Here is a 20412-nt window from a genome sequence, read left to right on the forward strand (position 1 = left end):
GCTTACAAGGAAACTCAGATTTTGACATCTGAGCGATGAAGATAAGATTGTGTGTGTGAGTGTGTGTTTAGTAACGTGTTGTGAAATTAACAGTGCTCTAGGGTTTTTCAGTGCACACAGGTCTGTTCATGTTTGCTCAAAATTAGTGCTTAGAGAGTTGGCCTAGGACTAGGGAGACCAAGTTCAAGATTGATGCTAAAAGCTTACTGAAATAACGGGTTGTTTTTTTTTTTAAAAAAACCCTGCTTTGAAGATGTTTTTTATTTAAAAAACAATCAAGCAGTGTATACATTTTATGAAATGAACGAATTATTCATTTTTTTGGGAATCTGATGCAGGATTTGCAGTTGTGCTGCCTACTGTAGGAATCAGTTTGCCCCCATGTTTTTTTGGTTTTTTTTTTTGAAGTCTAAATATTTTTTATTGATTTAAAATACAAACATGTACAAGAATATACAAAATCGTTACAACAGAAATGAAGAAAAGAAAGAAAAAGCCAAAAAAGAAGAAAAAGAACAAAATAAAAAAAGAAAAAGAAAGGGGAAAAAAGAAAGAAAAAGCTATGTACAAAAAAGAACAATACCTTCTTGAACAACACTTAAATAGAAGTTCTGGATATAAAACTTCCAATCTTTGGGGTGGGAGAAAGCCATTTCCTGTTCCTGGGGAAATGACATTGCGGGCTGGGAGCAAGCCCTACCCACGCGCACGGGGCGGGATAGCCCCTGCGCCATTGGGGGGGGTCCTCAACTGCATCATCCCTGGCTGACCAATCCGGATGGTCTGGGTGTGTGGTGTGGGCCATTTAAACTGCCTGCGGCCGAGGACTCGCCCCCTTTTAGGCATTGGAGTATTCAGTTGAAGGGGAGGTAATGGCCATCACCTACCCCTCCTAATTCAAGGGTATTCTGTTAAAGGAATCTGAGGGGCGTGGACTCTGTCCGAAGCCCCAGATGGGGGGCTAGGGCCATGGCACGACCCCTAGTGATGACCCTGGGCAGGGCCGTCTTAAGCACCTCTGACGCCGTGGTGCGACGGATCCCTCCGGTGCCCCCCGCCCCGTTTCCCAGCGCATCGGGCAGGCGGATGCAGCGCACAGCGCGGCTGCCACAGGCACGGCTGCACATCGGGCGGGCTCAGCTGTGCAGCGGAGTGGCCGGTGGGCGGGCGGAGCTGCGTGGTGCCCCCCCTGGCGGGCCGGCGCCACCCAGCCTGGCCATAGGGCCGGCCCTGACCCTGGGGGAGTTCCTAGTTGATGTGTATCAGCAAGGCTCCCCCTACTGGTAGTTAACCCTTCCAAGACTTCCTGCAGATGGGCAGGAGTCAGATATAGCCTAAGCCAATACCACTCACATTCTGTAACCAATAAAGTGGTTGTGGCCTTTTTCACCCATTAGCCCAAAATACTGTTTCATGTGTCTTTATTCCAACATCCCGGGAGGGTTTGGGACCTTGCCATGCAATGGGCTGATGCTGACGGTAAGCAGTAAGGTCAGAGGGACATGCATAGCAAAAAGTACAGACAACAACAAATGCAATAATAATAGTAACCATTCACAAAGCAATGTTGATGATAACACAAGCACCCTGACAATTGCAAGTCCATTCTTTTGCTTAGCGACTAACCTGTTTGTCCCTAAGTGGAATAGAGATGGGTATTGCTAGCCATTGGCGTCATAGTGGAAGGAAAACTTAATATTAATATTATTGGGACCTTTTGATAGTGTTGCCTGAGAAGATATGGGAAGGCATCTGAATTTGTTGCAGTGTTTGGTTCCTCTACTGTGTGGCCTTTTGTTGCTGGTGAGTAGCCATGTTGGGCTAGGGGATCGCAATACGTACTTGCTTACTAACTTGTTTTCAGGAACTATTAGCTAAATTGTCATGGTTGCAAATTTGTTCTTTAGCCAGTTTTTGTGAGTTTATGTAAAGCACAGGCTCCACCGCTCACTATCAACTACAATCCACAATACATTTCTCTAAAATAGTCCTAACTACAGTGGGATATTTTGGAGTAAATAGATTACACATTGCAGTTGGACAGACTACTGTTACACCAGCTGTGGTGTCCTCCTATCCCTAGCAAATGGGAACAAAACATTTCTGTTCAGTGCTACTAGGCAAACCCCTGTGATGAAATTAAAGTGTGTCAGTTTGCATTGAGCTGCCTTCCTGCAATGTAGCTGCATAAGCCCTTATGGTACTGCATGGGGGTAACAGATGGGGTCTGAAAGCTATTGACTGCCTGTGTGCCATTCCTGCTATAGATATTTCATTTTGTGATACTCGTGCACGGAAATGGATTTCAATGGTCCATTAACAAAGTATGTGTGTGTGTGTGTGGGGGGGGGCTTTCCGAATCTTTGTTGGACCCAAAATAACCCACAGCAGAAAAATAATGATGAATCAAGCTTTATTTAATGGTTCTGGAATGCTGTTTTAGTACAGATGCTCAAGGACATACATGGCGATATGTTTAACAGCAATCACGGTTTCTTCACAAGTTGGCCTTATCTTAGATTCAGGAAGAGCAAAGCCATAACGGCCTGTGTCCCGAAGTTCAAAAGTGAACGAATACTTGATGCCCTCATCATAAGCCCAGTCATCAGAACCACCAGCAGCAGGGTCTGCAAGGATGAAGAAGGAAAAATGTTTGGTGAGCAAATGCACAGGCAAATGCTATGCCCTGGTATACCATGGATTAGTACAAATCGCGTGAGCCTGCGGATTCCTGGAGAGTAGACTGCACTCACTTTGCTCTTTGCTCAGTTCTGCTACTGCTCACTGCTGCAAGCTAAGTTATGGTTTGGCTTAGTGTGTTGTCTAGACCTGGGCTCATGGATTATTATATTCTAGACAAACCATGAGCTGCAGGAGAGGTTTCGTCTTGATTTGCAGCTCATGATTTATCATGAGGACCCAAACCATCGGCCCAGATTCTGATGATATGCTAAGCCATGGGTGGGCAAGGGTTCTGAGTAGGGTTATAGTAGGAATGCCAGAGAATTCTCTTGGAAACAATCCTTGCAGTTCACACATTCACCTGAGGTCAGGAGTGTAAATCACATAAGTCACATAAAGGTAAAGGTAAAGGGACCCCTGACCATTAGGTCCAGTTGTGACCGACTCTGGGGTTGCAGCGCTCATCTCGTATTATTGGCCGTGGGAGCCGGCGTACAGCTTCCAGGTCATGTGGCCAGCATGCCAAAGCTGCTTCTGGCGAACCAGAGCAGTGTACGGAAACGCCGTTTACCTTCCTGCTTGGAACGGTACCTATTTATCTACTTGCACTTTGACGTGCTTTCGAACTGCTAGGTTGGCAGGAGCTGGGACCGAGCAACGGGAGCTCACCCTGTCGCAGGGATCCGAAACCGCCGACCTTCTGATCAGCAAGTCCTAGGCTCTGTGGTTTAACCCATAGCGCCACCTGCGTCCCTTACTATAAGTGAATATACTAGTGGCCAAAATTGTGGAAACCTTTTGGAAAAAGTGTATTTTCGAGGTTTGATGGTTCATAACACCTGATTGGCTCTCTAAACGCTCATGCTCATTGGCTACATTCCAATGAAGGAAAGCTACTGCATATCAACCTAAGCAAGTTGTGCTTCTTTTTTCTGGTTATTTGGCTACAACCTTTGATAGAATACAGATAATTGAACAAACTTTGTTGCATTACATTCTTCATTAAATTATTTTCCCACTGATATTTAGTTTTATGGCATTACTCAAAAAAAAAAAAGAAAAGAGAAAAAAGAAAAGAAAAGCGGTGTAATGAGCCATCAGACCTCAGAAATATACTTTCCCCAAAAGGTTTCCACAATTTTGGCCACAAGTGTACAAGCAGTATTCACAATCGGGTTTCTTGGTCCACAAACATTACATAAATAAATGCATTGCTTTTTGCATTGTTTTTCAAGACTGCCTTCTACTGAAATGCACTAAAATTACTTAATTGCACACATAGGTTCCAGCCATATGTAACCCAAGATGAACCCAGGATGGGATGGAAATTGCTGCCTCCTTACATCCCTAGGCTACAGTCAAAAAGGGGGTTGGAGTTGGTTGCAAAAGTATAAGCATCTGGTTGGCCACTGTGAGGACAGGCTGTTGGGCTAGATGGACCTATGGCCTCATCCAGCAGGACTCTTATTTTATTTGAAGTGGGTGATGCAACAGATAGGACTTATTTTTGCACAGTAGTGTACCACCCGTAACATTTTCATTTCAGAAACCGTGACTCATGTCTTCTGGGATGTGCTCCTTGGCGATTCATGTGACCTACACGTGATCTTGCCCTGAAAAAAGCACTTTTTGGTGGGTGAGAGTGTGGTGTGAGATCACGGCATCCAAAATGGCTGCCACAATCTTGCCTGAAGAAACGGGATGTCCCGTTTTTTCTGGGACACTTGGCCGGTATGAAGTAGACTTCTTCAGTCACCCAAAAGTCATAGGTTTCTATGTACATGCATATTTCCCTGTCCTTCATCCACACAAACAAGAGGCAGTTATCACAGTTAAGGGACACATTCTGGCCAAGCAAAAGCGTTCAAGGTGAGTGTGAATTATGGTGGTGAGGAACATGGCCCTAGGAGACAGTCCCCAGGGCCAGGGAGAAAGAGAAGGGCCTTTGCCTTTCAGGCCTGAAATGCCTTGCCCCCACGGCCCAACCATATACACGCATTTAGCGCATTTGAAACCTGAAAACAAAATGGTGCCTCAGCAGTACAGCTGGGGAGAAATTGATGGATGAGCACAACATGCCCTGGAAAAAAAGAGCAAGATTGCTTTAGGGAAGTCGACATGACATCATGACATCATCCTCACTTGTTTATTGAAAACTCTCTCTGCTTAGTACTAAAGCACTCTCTTGGGAAGGTGGGAAGAAACACATCCGCAATAAGAGCAATTTATGGACTTTAATGTATTATTATATTATAACTGAGTGATATTATCGTTAGATCAGTACTTACAGATAGTGGAAGCTCCTGGCCCATATGTGTATTCTGTGCCGTGCAACGTAGCCAGCTCTTTAACAGTTTCTTTAGCAAGGCGATTCTATGGAGAGAAAGTAGGTATTCAGGAGCTTTACTCCAAAGTCTGAGCCCAGTTGCTCATTTATAAAACTTTTGCTTTAGGTAACTCAAAATTGTGTGTCCTATTTGCATGTGGACACATTAAACACTGTTCCTAAATCTGTTATCTCCAGCATAATTTTAATAGGCTTGAACAGAGCAACATGGTGGAATGTGAGAAGAATTTTTGTAAAAATTGTACTCACAGATCTTATGTTATTATGAGACATCTCTCCATATTTATCTTTTGTTGGCTTAGCAGTCATAATTAGTAAGCTGCTTGCTCTCCAATGTGATCAGAAAAATGGCAAAGCAGTCTGTGTACTTGTGTATGTGGACATGCAAGTTTGTGTAAAAAGGAACCCAGAAATTCCAACAAGTTAAGTGGCAATCCAGATTCCCAGTTCTGAGAACAGCTACATGCTTTGTTTATTCCTAAATCTGTATACTTATGAGGTTTAAAAATAAATAAATCTTGAAGTTTCTATACTTATTAGGAGTTTTTTTTAATTGCTAAGACTTTGCATGCTCCTTGAAGATATTTCTGTTTGGTGGTAGGTTTCCTAACAATTGAAAAGAAATTCTGGGCCTAAAACTGCATTTACATTCATGGATTGCTTTCTCTTTCAAAACCATACCGTTTAACCTCAGATTTGCAGATAGTAGATGTAAGATATGTGCTGCTATTTACCGTTGCCCTTACCACATCTTGAAGTCTTCACTTACAAGATAGGGAAGCAGGTCTCTCATGCCTTTTGACAGTTAATAGATTAGAGGGAATAGTTCCCTCAGCGTTGCCCATATCACAACAGCCTCATCATTGCTGCCTAAATTACTGCCTTAGTTAGAAAGCAACTGCTGGTTTGGACTTGACCAGGAAGCTGATTTAGATCTGTCAGAAGCTGATTGAGTTAAACAATCAGTGTCAGATCTAGAACATGAACCTTCACGATGAAGAAAAATGATGCAACTCAACTACCGTATCTAACAGGAATTTAGGAAGTGACTTACCAATCTAGGTCAAATTTCCATCTAGTTCAGCCTTCTCCAGCCTGGGGTCTTCAGATGTTGCTGTATTAAAATCCCCATCATGTCCAGGCAGCACGGACAATGTTCAGGGATGTTTTGCCTAACAACATCTGGGGAACCAAGGATGGTGAAGGCTGGAGTGCCAGCAAGATGCCCCTCAGATCTCTCATGGAGTTCAGGCAGCTGCAGCTGTTTTTCTTTAGCATCTCAAAAGGAAAGGTATGCTACCTGTGTAAATGGGTTGAACCATGTCAGCCACCATTAATTTATCAATCACATTTATGCCTCACCTTTCCATAAAACAGCTGAAGGCAGCTAATGACAACAAAATAGGCAAGCCTAACAGGCAGACTTAAAATATACCTATCATGACAGTAACAAAGATTGAGAGTGTGTGTGGATTTATCATACTTGGAGAAATCTTCTCAAATGATACCAATATAAATATGACTGGGATTGCCAACTATGAATAGATGAACCTATTCCTGAAAAGGAAGAGACCTAACATCCCATGCTAGAAAGTGGATAGTATCTATTAACAGGGGAGGAGGGAATGAGCAAGATATTTACACAGCTAGAACAAAGAAGTTAGGTCTCTGAGGTCTCAAAATGACTTCATCAGGACTGCCAGGTTTTCTGCAGAAATATCATACTTTCTTTTTTCTTTTTTCTGTAGTCATTTGACATTTACAACCAGGTACCATTCTACAAGTTTCTAAGTGTTAGCACAAATAAGGGTTGAACAAGTTGGCTTCTTTCTGCTGGAACAGAGGGGACCATCAGATGATCTAAGTAAGAGCCTAGGCCAAAATATGACCACATTCAAAATAAAGCTTGAAATGTTTGTGAGAAAAAAAGGATTAAATATACATAGACTTTTACTAGCTCAATATAAATATTAAGAGAGAGCTCAAGGGAAGCCTGACTGCAAGAACAGGGAAGTTGATCCTTCTGAGAAGAGAGGTTGGCATGGTCCTTTCAACTAAGTAACACAGTTTTTGAACCTCATTTATGGTGTGCATTTGTGTGTGTGCATGAATGCATGTGTACATGTAGAAGTGTCAGGGGTGCCATAAAATTAACTGTGGAAGAAGTTGTGAAACTAGGGCATGTACTTTTTGCCAATGACACATTTCTTCCAAGAAACTACCATGAGGCTATATTGTGTAACTTCTGTGATAATTCTAGAATGGACCTAGCTTCTCCTGCCTTAGGGAGAGAGTAGTCTCTTTACAGAGGAAATATGCCAAACATTTTTTTTCAATGTGTAAGGATGTGTGTTTACTGGAAGGACCCAGCCACTGATTCATGGTTCTTTGGAGTGCATCTGAAAATAGGCTGGGTATATCTGTGGGTTTTTTTCTGGCCACATCCATTCTGCAAGCACCTGACAGTTAGACAGGCCTCAGTGAAATTTAGGCTACCCTAAGAGTTACTCTTAACTCACAGTCAACAAGGACAGCTCCAAAAGAACCAGGTAGTTCTACATTTCCACAGAAGAAAATGTTTGGTTAGCTATATTTTGATAGCAGAATTTTGTCTTCATGTGTTTTTGATAAGACATAAACTGACAAAATAAGTCATGAGTCTTATGCAGTCATAGAGTTGCATAAAAGGAAGACCTGCACAGAGGAGACCCATTAAAATTAGTGCGCTTAAATTAGTCATCTCCCTTAAATTCAATGGGTCCACTCTGAGTATGATTAACAATGGATACAACCCATAGCTGCATTCTGCCTTTTCATAGAAAACCATAAAAGTGGTTTACAATCGTACATAAAACCATACAATAAAAGCCATACAAAACCATAGGGGAAAAATAAAATAAAACCAGACATCAATTGTTGAAAGAACCTTTAGGCTCTGGGTCTGCGGGAACTTTGTCACAAATTGGGTGTGTTATGTTTGACTGCTACAGAAACTATCCCAGACAACAAGAGTCCATTTGCTTTGATAGGATGGCAAACCAAGGACTCATTGTTGCTGTTTTTGTCCAAATTGTGACTCAGTGACAACTGTTTTGTGCGAAGGCAGCCCATAGGTTTATAAAAATACAGTGGAACCTCGGTTGTCGAACGTAATCCATTCCGGAAGACCGTTCGACTTCCGAAACATTTGACAACCGAGGCACAAAGGGTTGTCGGCAATTTCCATTGAGAAAATGGAAAAACACACAGCGTAAGCCACTCGACTTCCAAGGCACGTTAGAAAATGGAAGCAATTACTTTTTCGGCCTTCGGGTTCTGAAATGTTCAGCTTCCAAGACACTCAAAAACTGTATCCAAGCAGCTGAAAGGAATAGTATGGTTCATTGGGCACAAACAACTGCAAAAAATAAATGTCCCAGTGGATGTTCATCCAGACTCCTCTTTTAAAAAATCACCACAGGAATAATAATAATAACAATAACAATAATAATAATAATAATAATAATAATAATAATAATAATAATAATATATTTATACCCTGCCCATCTGGCTGGGTTTGCCCAGCCACTCTGGGCGGCTTCCAACAAAAAAAATGAAATAAAATAATCTATTAAACATTAAAAGCCTCCCTAAACAGGGCTGCCTTCAGATGTCTTCTAAAAATCTGGTAGCTGTTTTTCTCTTTGACATCTGATGGGAGGGAGTTCCACAGGGCGGGCGCCACCACCGAGAAGGCCCTCTGCCTGGTTCCCTGCAACTTGGCTTCTCGCAATGAGGGAACCGCCAGAAGGCCCTCGGTACTCTTAATACCATTGCCCCTTTCAGAGAGCCACCAAACACATGAAACAGAGGGAGAATTGGATCACACCCATTGCCCCCATTCCTGACCTCCATGCAGTCATGAAAGTTGCTTGAATGGAGCCTACACATTTACAAGATACATTTGCATACTTAGGCTGTTTTCCTGTGATCCAGAACCATTCAAAATAGGAATGGATCAACTGTGGGGTACTGTTGGACCATTATTCCCAAAATCTATAAGTATTGGCCATGCTGGCTGGGGCTCATGGGAGCTGGAGTTCCAACAACATATGGAGTGGCCACATGTCCCCCATCCCTCCTGCATGTGAACAGAGCCAACATGAGTACGAGTTGTGTAGATTTTGGCTTCAAATGAACAAGTGGAGATGGTTGGCAGGGACAACAGCTGCAAGCCTAATTCTCTCCCATGCACTCAGTGATTTTCTGGAAAGGTCTTGTGCCTTCAGATGTACGATGACACTTCCAAAATAGATGGGTGTGGAACGAGATGTTAAGTATGATAAACAGGCATGTATGTCAAAGATTGTTGTTTGACCACACATCTTATCACACGTGGAAAAAGATAAAATGGGCAACAGCACATTTTTCTTTAACGTATTAGATGTGGAAATGAAAATAAGCATCCAAGATAAGATAACGCTCTGATAAATCTTTCTTCTCCACTTCTGGGATGATTTATAAGCACTTTGTTCCACCAGAGACACTCACATAAAAGCTACAAATGCAATCCTTAGGCCCTCCTAATAATTCCTTTTCCAGGCAGAACTCAGAGCTCTCCTCCTGTGCATATTTACTTGGAAAATAAATTCTATTTTGCTCAATTGGCATGGCTCCCTACTTATAGAGCTGGTTATACAGCTGCTTTCCCTATGCACACTTTCTTGAGTCTGAATAAACAAGAGCGACTAACTTCTGAATAAACATGCTAGCACTTTGCCTATAAGACATGCTTACTATATACAATATTACACTATGTTACATTAGACAGCATCTTTTTGTTTCTCAGACTAAAGATAAATAACACTTTCACGCTACAGAATCCATACCGGCTGGAACTAGTTCCCATTAATTCATTGGAATAAATCAGGAGTATACTGTATTTGCATTTTGCTATTATATTTTATATAATTAAGTTAGGTGATCAAATTATTTAAATATTTAACTGCCTGGCTTTTAACTGAACAATCATTTAAATGCCAATCTATTTACACCTTGCAAAATCTCACTGAAGCTACCTTTTCAAGCTCTTGGAAGAATAGGAGAAAAAAAAAAGATTCTCTTAAGTGCTGAGCAAATCACACTGTCAAACTATTCACCGGTTTTGGATACAGACCAGAAAGAACGTTTGTGTTTACATTTCTTCTCCTTTTTTTTTTAAAAAAATAGCAATTTTGCAAAGACAGAAGCCACACTTTTAAAAGGTTTCCTTGTGGCGGCTATAAAGAATAAACAGCCACAGACCAAGATATCCCAGGAGCAACATATTGGGTCACATTTGAACACGATCCAGGAAACTGTACAAAAGAACATTAAGGAATCCTCAACCTGAAATAAATGAGGCCTGTGGCCTTCCTTTGGCTGGGATACAGTTCCAAGAATTGTGTAACTGGTTCCATGTACCCAAGGAGACTTTGGGCTTGTGTTTATTGAATGTCCGCCTTTGGAAACTCTGGGGGCTTTCAAAGAAAGTTTGTAATATAGCATGGGAATCTGGTGCTTCAAAGTGTGTGTGTGTGTGCACAGGGCGAGGGGAGGGTGGGGAAAGGAAAAATCCCCATTGGTCATGCTTGAATCCTTGACTATGCCAAAAGTAGCTTGTTCGATCCCAGCCTAAGAATCAGAATCAGAAGAATCTTTATTTGCATCAGCCACTAGCCATAGCAGTAAAATAAAATGAACTGAACTGAAGGTAGAGGTAAAAACTTAACTATGCAAAATACATTCTGGAGGTTTACATCAATAATCAAATAACAGATCTTATTCTGATTGCCCCTGCTATTTTTTTTATTTTTTTTTGCAGTTTTTGCTGTCACCTGGTTATCTTGATCTGCTAGAAGAAAGGACACAGTAGCAATGGTTGAGTGACCTGGTATGGATAGTAATAGAGGGGTAATAACCTCACTCCTCAAATCTTTATAAAGAGTGCAAGCTAGAAGCACATGAGGAACTGATTTGATACTGCCATCTCCACATGGACATAATTGTTTTTCCAGCAGATTTTTTTTGAAATCGACCCTCAAGTACAGCTGAAGGCAGTATACTTAATCTTGCGTAAGTGAAAGCACGTCTGTATTGGGGAATTGTTAAATTTTGCAACTAGGGTGCCAATGTGTCAAAACGACAAGGCAGAAAATAATCATACCATGGACAAGATTTCCTTATTGTGGCCAAATTATTCTCTCTCTCGATATCATATAGGTGCTGTCTAATTAAATTATTTGCTTTACTGAAGCCCAGTGTTAATAACTGTTGTGGTGATAAACCAGAAAAGTAAAAACAATTTTAGTACAAATGCTCTCATGACAATCTTGCGATACTAAGGGTAGTAGACTGGTGGGGTTTTAATTTAGCCGAAGCCAATAATAAAATGTCCTACACCAAGTCTGTAATTCAACCAAGGGGAGATTAGCCGGCAAGTGCAATGAAGCATTTGGAACACAGGATGAAACAGAAAAAAATTGCGTTAGGAACTTAGATTGAACAGCTTCTGTAGATCCAAGGTGGGCGCCTGTCCAAATCGGAGCCCCATATAATAACTGTGCTAGGGGTTTAGCTTTAAAAACTTCAAATGCTAATGGTATGTGATTGCCACCTTTTGTACGGAAAAAGTGTGTCAGAATTTTGGCGCTTTGCGACACTTTATCCTTCACATATTTCTGTTGGCTGAAAAATAAGGCCAAGGTATTTAAAGACATTAACTTGTTTGATCAACTGATTATCCATATACTGTCTATGGGCCCTACGTATAGTTTCTTGAAGACACCATGTCTTTAGTTTTCTTGTAATTCTCTTTGGCAGTATCCTGATAATGCCCTCATCAATCTTTTTAGGTCCACTTTTGTTTGAGATAGAAGTACCTAAGTTTCTCTTTTGCTTTAGACCAAACAACGTGTGAAGTTAGAAACATATATGTCAGAATCAAAGGCAAACTAAACGAGGGAGAAACGACTTAGGTTCTACAGAACAACAACTTTGTTTCTTGAGAAAAAACATAATCTGGCATAACACACAAAAACAAAATCCCTTTTTAATGGAAAAAAGAGAGAGGATTGCAGTGCCAGATGTCCAGGGCAAAACCATTAATCTGTTGATTCTCTCTGTTTCTGCCTCAAAATTCTGATATTTCCACTTGGGAGACATTGTAAATCTGTCAGGATTCTACCACTGCAGAGGGCCAGCTTTTTGCTTTGGCTTTGGCCTTCTGGCTGATGAGCAAGAGAATTTTTTTTAAGCCCTCCCTTTTGTTTGTCATATTGTGTTTTCTGCCAGCGACATCAACTCTTAACTATTTCACAGTACTGAAGTAGTTTTCTTTTGGAAATGCTGTTGCTCTTTTGAAGGAAAAAGCAAACAACAACAGGGGACCATCAGCAAAGAACAAAGCATAATTATCATCTGGTCTACTATGAGTGTAACCGACACTGGATATCACTCATCATGTTCCTAGGCTTCGAATGTTGCAAAAGAATGGGTTACATCCAGTTTAGGCACCCCATGAATATAAGGGCTTCCAGTTGTGCAATAAAACTTTCCATCCCTCTCCTCTTCCCATGTGCAGCTCATCACCCCCCCCCCCCCAGATCTGCTCTGAAGAGTTGTGGAAGCCCTCAAAACAGATTTGAGATGTGTTGGGTGGAGGAAGGAGAAGAGAGAATGCTCCAATATGCAAATGGAAGTCCTTGTGCAGACAGGACAACTTTTCTGGCTACAACCCCACTGGTCTTCAGCATGTCTTGGTTGAGAATTGATGCCAATTGCTATTGCTGTGCATCAGCCAAGATAGAGAAGGAATGCCAGTTCTCACGGTGTCCCTTTATATTAAAAGACTGATGGAAGCTTGGATGGAACAATTGGTGATGAAGCTGTTGTTTTCCTGAATCACTGTATACTTTCCACATAGTTTTCTCAGGGCTTGTGGAGTGCCTAGAAAGCATGGATTGGTACAGTTTTCTGCTTGCCCTGTGCCTTCTAGGCATGAGTCCAAGTGGTTTTCTGTTTGTCCTGCTACGTCCCCTGGGAAAACTCGCTCTTTAGTGCCGAATCGGAGCAAACGTTAATCTATGGAAAACCCGATTGACATTGCTGCAATTCAGCAGCAAAGATCTGGTTTTCCCAGGGGAAAGGAACAGGACAAGTGGAAGTGTGGATGAGCCCTCAGTTGGAGCCAACTCACAGAACCTTAGAAGCTCAGGGCCGCAATATCTCAAGGACTGCCTCTCCCCATATGAGGCAGACCTTGTGATCATCGTCTGAGGCCCATTTTCATGTGGCTCCTCCAGGAGAGGTCCAGAGGAGGGCAGCACGAGAACAGGCCTTTTTTGTGGCGGGGGGTCAGGGCAGTGTAAGTACACTGGTGGAGCCAAGCCAACCCATGTACCAGCTGACTTCACTGCTGCCCTGCCCCAGTAAGTGGATGCAACACCGCTGCTGGGAGGCCAGCTCTGCCCCATTCCCTCTTCCCAGTGGCTGCTCCTGCTGCGTTTTAGCCTAGGCTGCCTTTTACAGGGTTGTTGCGCAGACAAAATGGGATCAAGGAGAAACCACGTGCGCTGCTTTCCTTGCTGGAGGAAAGACAGGATATAAACGTACTAAAGCAATCAATAAGAGGGAGATCCATGCATCATAAAAAACAACACCACCATAGCCCAAATGGTAACCAAGGGGATATGTTCACCTGAACCATTTTAACTTCAGAGTACTTATCAGTTTCTACTTACCAACTCCACGTTGTTCTTTGCTACCTCATATGAATAAGAATATGGATACAGCAGCAGTTGGGAATAGGAATGAACGGTCAAGTAAGCCCTGATGGTCGAGAGGTTCTGACGAATGAAATCAGCCAAGGCTTTGGTCTCTTTCTCTGATTCGGGGGCACTGCCGCAATATGTGTCATCGCATGGCCTGTTTGAAGCCCCAAGAGCTGTGTGCAGCAGAAAGGAGAAAACATGGAGGCAAACCATGATAAGGGCCTAGATCAGGTGTGGCCTTCCAAATGTTGCTAAACTGCAGCTGTCATCGGGCCTGATCACTGGCCATGCTTTCCGGGGCTGATGGGAGTTGTAGTTCACCGAAAAGAAAGACACCAAGAACTCTGGCCAGAAATGTCAATGTTAGGAATAAATCCTACTCATGAGTTACAGTCAAATAAGGTATGTATTCTGGTAAGACTAGCCGTCTTGAACAGAACAAGTGAATACAAACAAGAAACAGGAAATTAGCTTCAAGTTCACTAGAATATATGTAGCTTGAAATAAGTGTTACAACTTAGAATTCACTCCTGCTCTACAGTGTTGTCCTAAATAGTTGTCCACTCCAGGGAAGATTGAGAATCTATATGCTCCAAAATCCTTACCATGTCCTGTGGACTATGGGAGGAATTCAGTGTCATGCCAAAACAAATGTTCCAGCAGTGTAGGCATTTCTGCTTGCCCAGGAGGTTGACCCCCCCCCCATCATGCCCTGTTCTGAGGTTCTCCTGACCTCCCACTGATGGTCCGGGGCATGATAGAGGGAATGAGAAAGCCCTGTTGTGATAGTGGGAACCCGTGTGCTGGCTCCTGCTAGTGGAAATATTTGGTTGAATCCAGCCCTATGTTTCTCTTTCCTTCCCCACAACGGCTATGTATACGAAAGCAGGAAAGACCATTATTCTCTGGCAACCATAATGCCTTATAATGTTACCTATATATTACAGCTCAGAGCCTGTAGCTCAGGGGTTAAGCACATGCCTTTGCACACACAAGGTCTCAGTTTCCATCCCTATCATCTCCACTAGGAAAGCCTGGAGTTGCACTTGCCAGGAAAGACCTCTCCCAGAGTCCTTGGAGAGGTGTTGTTGCTCCCTGGGGTAGATCATACTGGGCTTTGAAGACTGATGAAATAAGTCAGTTTCTCGTGCTGTTTTTGAAATGCTATATTTAACAACTCATTAATCTATGTCAGGGTATGAGTCTGTGAATCTACTGAATGTTATTTTGACACATCTCAAAATGCAAAATGCTTGACATGAACCAAGACTTTTTAAGGTCTGAGGTAACTCAGCAAAATTTGACTAAAAACACTGAGCAGTTTCTATAAATCTGTTAAATCCCATTGTGCTCGATATAAGTTCCATTGTGTTCCTTGGTAAATGGACATAGGATTGCAGCCTTAATCTCACACTGAATATAAATGCTCAGGAATTCAGCTTCTCTCAACAAAAGAATGTGACTCTCTAGGTAATATCCTCACCCTCTGAATCCTCACACATTATGGAAGTTTTAGAACTTGAGAGGTTGTGCCAAGAACTGTGGACCTAACTAGAACTGGTGCTCCTACACTTGGAGAATGAGCCAGTTAGAATTGGGAAATATATTTCTTCTTAGGATGTACTTACTGCACCACTTGGCATCAAAGTTTCTGTTAGGATCAGTACCAATGCAACTACTGCCAGGATTTAGAGAACGAGTCTTCCTCCACATGCGAGACTGAAATGCAGTATATTTGTGAATGTCAGTTTTGCAGGACTACATATTCATAAACAAGCGTTGAGCTTCATATTCGGAAAACAGGTGTGTTATTCACCTTAGTCCAAGTGTAGACGTAGCCATCAATATTCAAGACAGGCAGCACATAGAAATCCAAGTTGTCCAGAATCTCAGTCATGATAGTTTCCTTCCCATAGGTGCGAACAGCCTAAGTATAGACCAAAGAGATAATAAATTAGGGTAAACCCAGAGGACTCTGGACTCAGCTACATTACAGTATAACAGGGGTAGGGAATCTCAGGCCCAGGCACAAAATGTGGCCCTCCAAGTATCTCTGTTTGGCCCTTGGGATTCTACAAAGGCCACACAACCCTTGCACAGACACTTTTCATTGCCTGTCTGGAACATGTCCTTGAACTGTGACAATGCCTCTTGCTTGCTGGAAAGGAGGAAAGATGTGTGGTGTGTGCATTCTTGTGAATAGACTTTTGTGTGGCTGGAATGTAACCTGCAATACAGAGGTAGGATTCACAGCCATTTCTATGCCTACATTTGCACCTGGCCCTGCCCACCACTGTCATGCTGTCCATGAGGGAATGTTCCTCACCCCTAGTAATTCATTTAAGAACCTGAAGCATGGTTAAAGCACAGTTTGAAACTAGAAGGCCCAGATGAGAAGCCATAAGTTGCTTAAAAGGTGTGTGTCTGTGTATGTGTGTGAATAGAAAGGTATTCAACAGGTGCCACCTCAGACCCTCCAAGTGTCCCTATTTTCCAGGGACAGTCCTGGATTTCCGTAAGCTGTCCCAGTTTCTGATTTGATACGGGAATGTCCCACTTTTCCTTAGGGTGCCCCTATTTTCATCAGAGAAGTGTTGGAGGGCATGGAGTTACGTGACCCCCCAAGCCAAGAAGACACTAAGTCTACAACCTTTAGAAGACATCAGAAGGCAGCCCTGTATAGGGAAGTTTTTTTTTTAATGTTTAATGTTTTATAGGTCTGTATAGTTAAAGCTATGGTTTACCCAGTAGTGATGTATGGAAGTGAGAGCTGGACCATAAAGAAGGCTGATTGCCGAAGAATTGAATGCTTTTGAATTATGATGCTGGAGGAGACTCTTGAGAGTCCCATGGACTGCAAGAAGATTAAACCTACCCATTCTGAAGGAAATCAGCCCTCAGTGCTCACTTGAAGGATAGATCCTGAAGCTGAGGCTCCAATACTTTGGCCACCTCATGAGAAGAGAGGACTCCCTGGAATAGACCCTGATGTTGGAAAAGGAGAAGGGGACGGCAGAGGACGAGATGGCTGGACAGTGTTCTTGAAGCTACAAACATGAGTCTGACCAAACTGCGGGAGGCAGTGCAAGACAGGAGTGCCTGGCGTGCTATGGTCCATGGGGTCACGAAGAGTCGGACACGACTAAACAACAACAACAATGTTTTATTATGTTTTTAAATATGTTGGAAGCCACCTAGAGTGGCTGGGGCAATCCAGTCAGATGGGCAGGGTATAAATAATAAAAAATTGTTGTTGTTGTTGTTGAATAAGACATCCCTATTTTCATTGGAGAAATATTGGAGAGTATCCCATCTTGATGAGGTTAAATTATGAGCTTGCTGCTCTGAAGGGTAAGACTGATAGTTGTAGTAACCCGAACTGCTAAATGAGGTGACATTTCATCCTCTGCTGCATTAACTGGGAGAGATAGGGGGAGAGCATTCCCAAAGACATGTCTGGAGTGTCACTTTCAATTTCCAGGCCTGGCTCTGCACATATATCTGAGCGGACATGAGGGGAAGGCCTCCTGTCACCACTGGGTGCCTTGCCAACACTCTCAGGTCAACTATTTCAGCTTACTTGATATGGATCGTAAAGCACTTGCTTCTGTTTTTACATTTTGTGCGCGTGTAGGAACCTTTGCTAAATATGTGGGAATCAAAACAGCTGGAAGTTGTATTTTAGGATTGTTCCGTCAAAAACAAACACTGTCAAGTCTCACAGATGCAAAAAATCACAGGCTTCTTCATATTACTGTACACTGTACACTGAAAGCTCTCCCTTTCGCCAGTGGTTACTGGCCAGCTGTGCTATTTCAGAAGCCTACGAATAATAGAAAATAATTGTAGGGATACTTTGAATTGGCTCAGGATCACTAAGGTGGGGAAGGGTTGATATTGTGTGTTTTCAGCAAGGGCACTAGGGACTGTGATAAACTTCAGATTGGAGAAAAGGGGCTTAATACTTCACAGAGCTCTCTAGCATCCTGCCAGGCCCTCTTGGGACCATGTGGGGTTTTCTCCCCTGCTGATCTCACTCTTTCTCATAGCAAACTCTGGTAAAGGTAAAGGTAAAGGGACCCCTGACCATTAGGTCCAGTCATGACCGACTCTGGGGTTGCGTGCTCATCTCGCATTATTGGCCGAGGGAGCCGGCGTATAGCTTCCAGGTCATGTGGCCAGCATGACAAAGCTGCTTCTGGCAAACCAGAGCAGCACATGGAAACGCCGTTTACCTTCCCACTGTAGCGGTTCCTATTTATCTACTTGCATTTTGATGTGCTTTCGAACTGCTAGGTTGGCAGGAGCTGGGACCGAGCAACGGTAGCTCACCCCGTCACAGGGATTCGAACCGCCGACCTTCTGATCAGCAAGCCCTAGGCTCAGTGGTTTAACCACAGCGCCACCTGGGTACCAGCAAACTCTGGTACCGAGTGCTAAAGGAACAGACGCATGCTTGGTGGAACCCTGTGGTGTGCAAAAAGGCACCTAAAGGAGTATTGATTCAAATACTAGGATCCAGAACAGAATAGTAACCTAGGCTTCTTAACAACTTTAATGAGATTAATTGATGAGACCTTGGAGAAGTTGCAATTAAAATAATACCTTACTTTAGAATTGTGTATTCATTATTAGATAAGCTTCATATGTAACAGGCTGATCATTATATTCTAATGATATGCTTTTAAGAGGTCTTCATACATTATTCCATTTGTTCTAATACTTTTTTCTTTAGAGGGCTTACCTCTCTTTTGTGTAATAATTGTATCATAATTACCTTCCTCTAGATTCTCAGACAGGCACATAAAGCTGCATTATAATATCCTTTTGAAAATGGGGCAACCCCATTTTCATGTTGCAGATTCTGAGGATTTAGCTCTGTGTGCTTACATCCTGTATTAACATGGTTTTGTTATCACCAAGCAATTTAAGGTGAGGAAATTTGATTCAGAATTTTGGTCATTTGTTTTGTATTTTATGATTTTATAATCTTAGGATGTTGTTGGATATTTTCCCTATGAGTTGTTGATTCATAAATATTCAAACAAACAAACAAACAAACAAATATCAGTAGCGGAAGGATACATTTTAAAAATGAGTAATAATCAAATAATAATATTTATGGACCCTTAGAGGAAAAAGGGGGACCTGAAGACCTGAAAGAAAACTTAGAAAAAGGACCTGCCTATAAGTTCTTTTTATGACAAATCATTCCTGCTTCTAAGTGTGTCAATGGTCTTGGTCACTGATTTAGTGAACACATATTTTGCCCACTAACCTCTCTCACAAACCACTGGCAGAATGCAGGTGAGATCCATTCTCTTGCATGGAAGCCACAATCCATAAAGATGGCTTTTTTATTCACACCGGGCTTCCCCAACTGTAAACATAAACATAAAACAAGGCAGAATTAGTAATTTATATTGAATGTACTAATAGGTAATGTTCTCTATTCAGATGGCAGCCTCAGGCCTCGCTTGAGATGAGCGGGGAGTTGCATTGCTGGAAGTGAAACTTAACTCTGGGCGGATTTTCTCACCTCTGGTGTGCTGGATCCATATTTTATCCCAGCTGATAACTGTATATTTTTAGAGTTCAGTTAGCTGTGTGACATGGCTTATACATCTATCTACACCTTTTATATAAATAGTAATGCATAGGGCGACTAAAAGTGGATGGAACACCCTTATCATTATAGTTGTCGTGTAAAAGAGGGACGCCTGCCTTACAGAACTGAGACAGGCTCCATATGCTGAGATTTCTTACGTATTCACATCTATATACAGTAGTAGATAATGGATATGGGGGGAGTGTTCTGAGAAAAGGAAGCCATCTTTCTCTTTAAGACGGTCACCATTCATGAAAACTGCCCAGCCTGGGCTGCTCCCACATGGTCTGCCGTCACCTGGGATAGCTGAGTCAGTAGAGCAGGAGACACTTAATCTCAGGGTCATGGGTTTGAGCCCCACGTTTTTGGGAAAAACAAACAAACCATTGCAGGTTGTGGGAACCTTCTAGCTCTACAAATTCTACAGCTCTATGATTATCATGTGGGGGAGGGAGGGAGGACCTTGCATTTACTCAAGCATCAAAAGACTTGGACTGTAAAAGTGTGACATTCCGAAGAACATATTGGAACTGATTTTCTTTTTGTTTGCTGATGGAAACGACTCAAGAAAGGAAATGCTGATTAGCTGTTTGCCTCCTGTTGCCAGGGGGGGAAAAAGAACAAAGAGAGAGAAAGGGCCTGAAGTTTATAGATGACTTTATAGCAAATAGGTTTACAAACAACAGATGGAGCACACAATTATACAAAGGTAGATTACCATTTACCTTGCTTACAGGAACACGGTTAAATTTATATGTGCAAACTGTCAAAATACTTTTATTACGGTCTGGGCTGTTTAGGACATCTTTACTATCAATCAAAAAGGATAAAAATGTCACCATAAAAGAACTTCACAAAAATCTGCTTTGGTTTCCTGAAGCATTTATTGAACAATACAAATCTGGAGCATGCGAGGGCTTAATAAATATTGTTTTTTTCATATGTGTCAAGAGAAGAGCAAGCAGACTGGATGAAGAAATGAAAAG

The 20412-nt window shown here is 42.3% G+C and overlaps 1 protein-coding gene across 1 annotated transcript in view; it reads right to left on the bottom strand.

The window, feature by feature from the left end:
- Positions 1-2396: 2396 nt before the first annotated feature.
- Positions 2397-20412, bottom strand: part of LOC118093640 (carboxypeptidase B) — a 28720-nt gene continuing 10704 nt past the window's right edge. Inside the window, exons 6-11 of the mRNA XM_035133159.2 lie at positions 19097-19198; positions 15635-15745; positions 15447-15537; positions 13789-13991; positions 4971-5055; positions 2397-2627 (exon numbers count right to left, since the gene is read on the bottom strand). Coding sequence (XP_034989050.1) covers positions 2440-2627; positions 4971-5055; positions 13789-13991; positions 15447-15537; positions 15635-15745; positions 19097-19198 — 780 coding nt within the window. The 3' untranslated portion in view covers positions 2397-2439. The remainder of the gene's footprint in view (positions 2628-4970; positions 5056-13788; positions 13992-15446; positions 15538-15634; positions 15746-19096; positions 19199-20412) is intronic.

This window comes from Zootoca vivipara, chromosome 5 (assembly GCF_963506605.1).
Source record: "Zootoca vivipara chromosome 5, rZooViv1.1, whole genome shotgun sequence".
In the NCBI taxonomy this organism is placed as follows: Eukaryota; Metazoa; Chordata; class Lepidosauria; order Squamata; family Lacertidae; genus Zootoca; species Zootoca vivipara.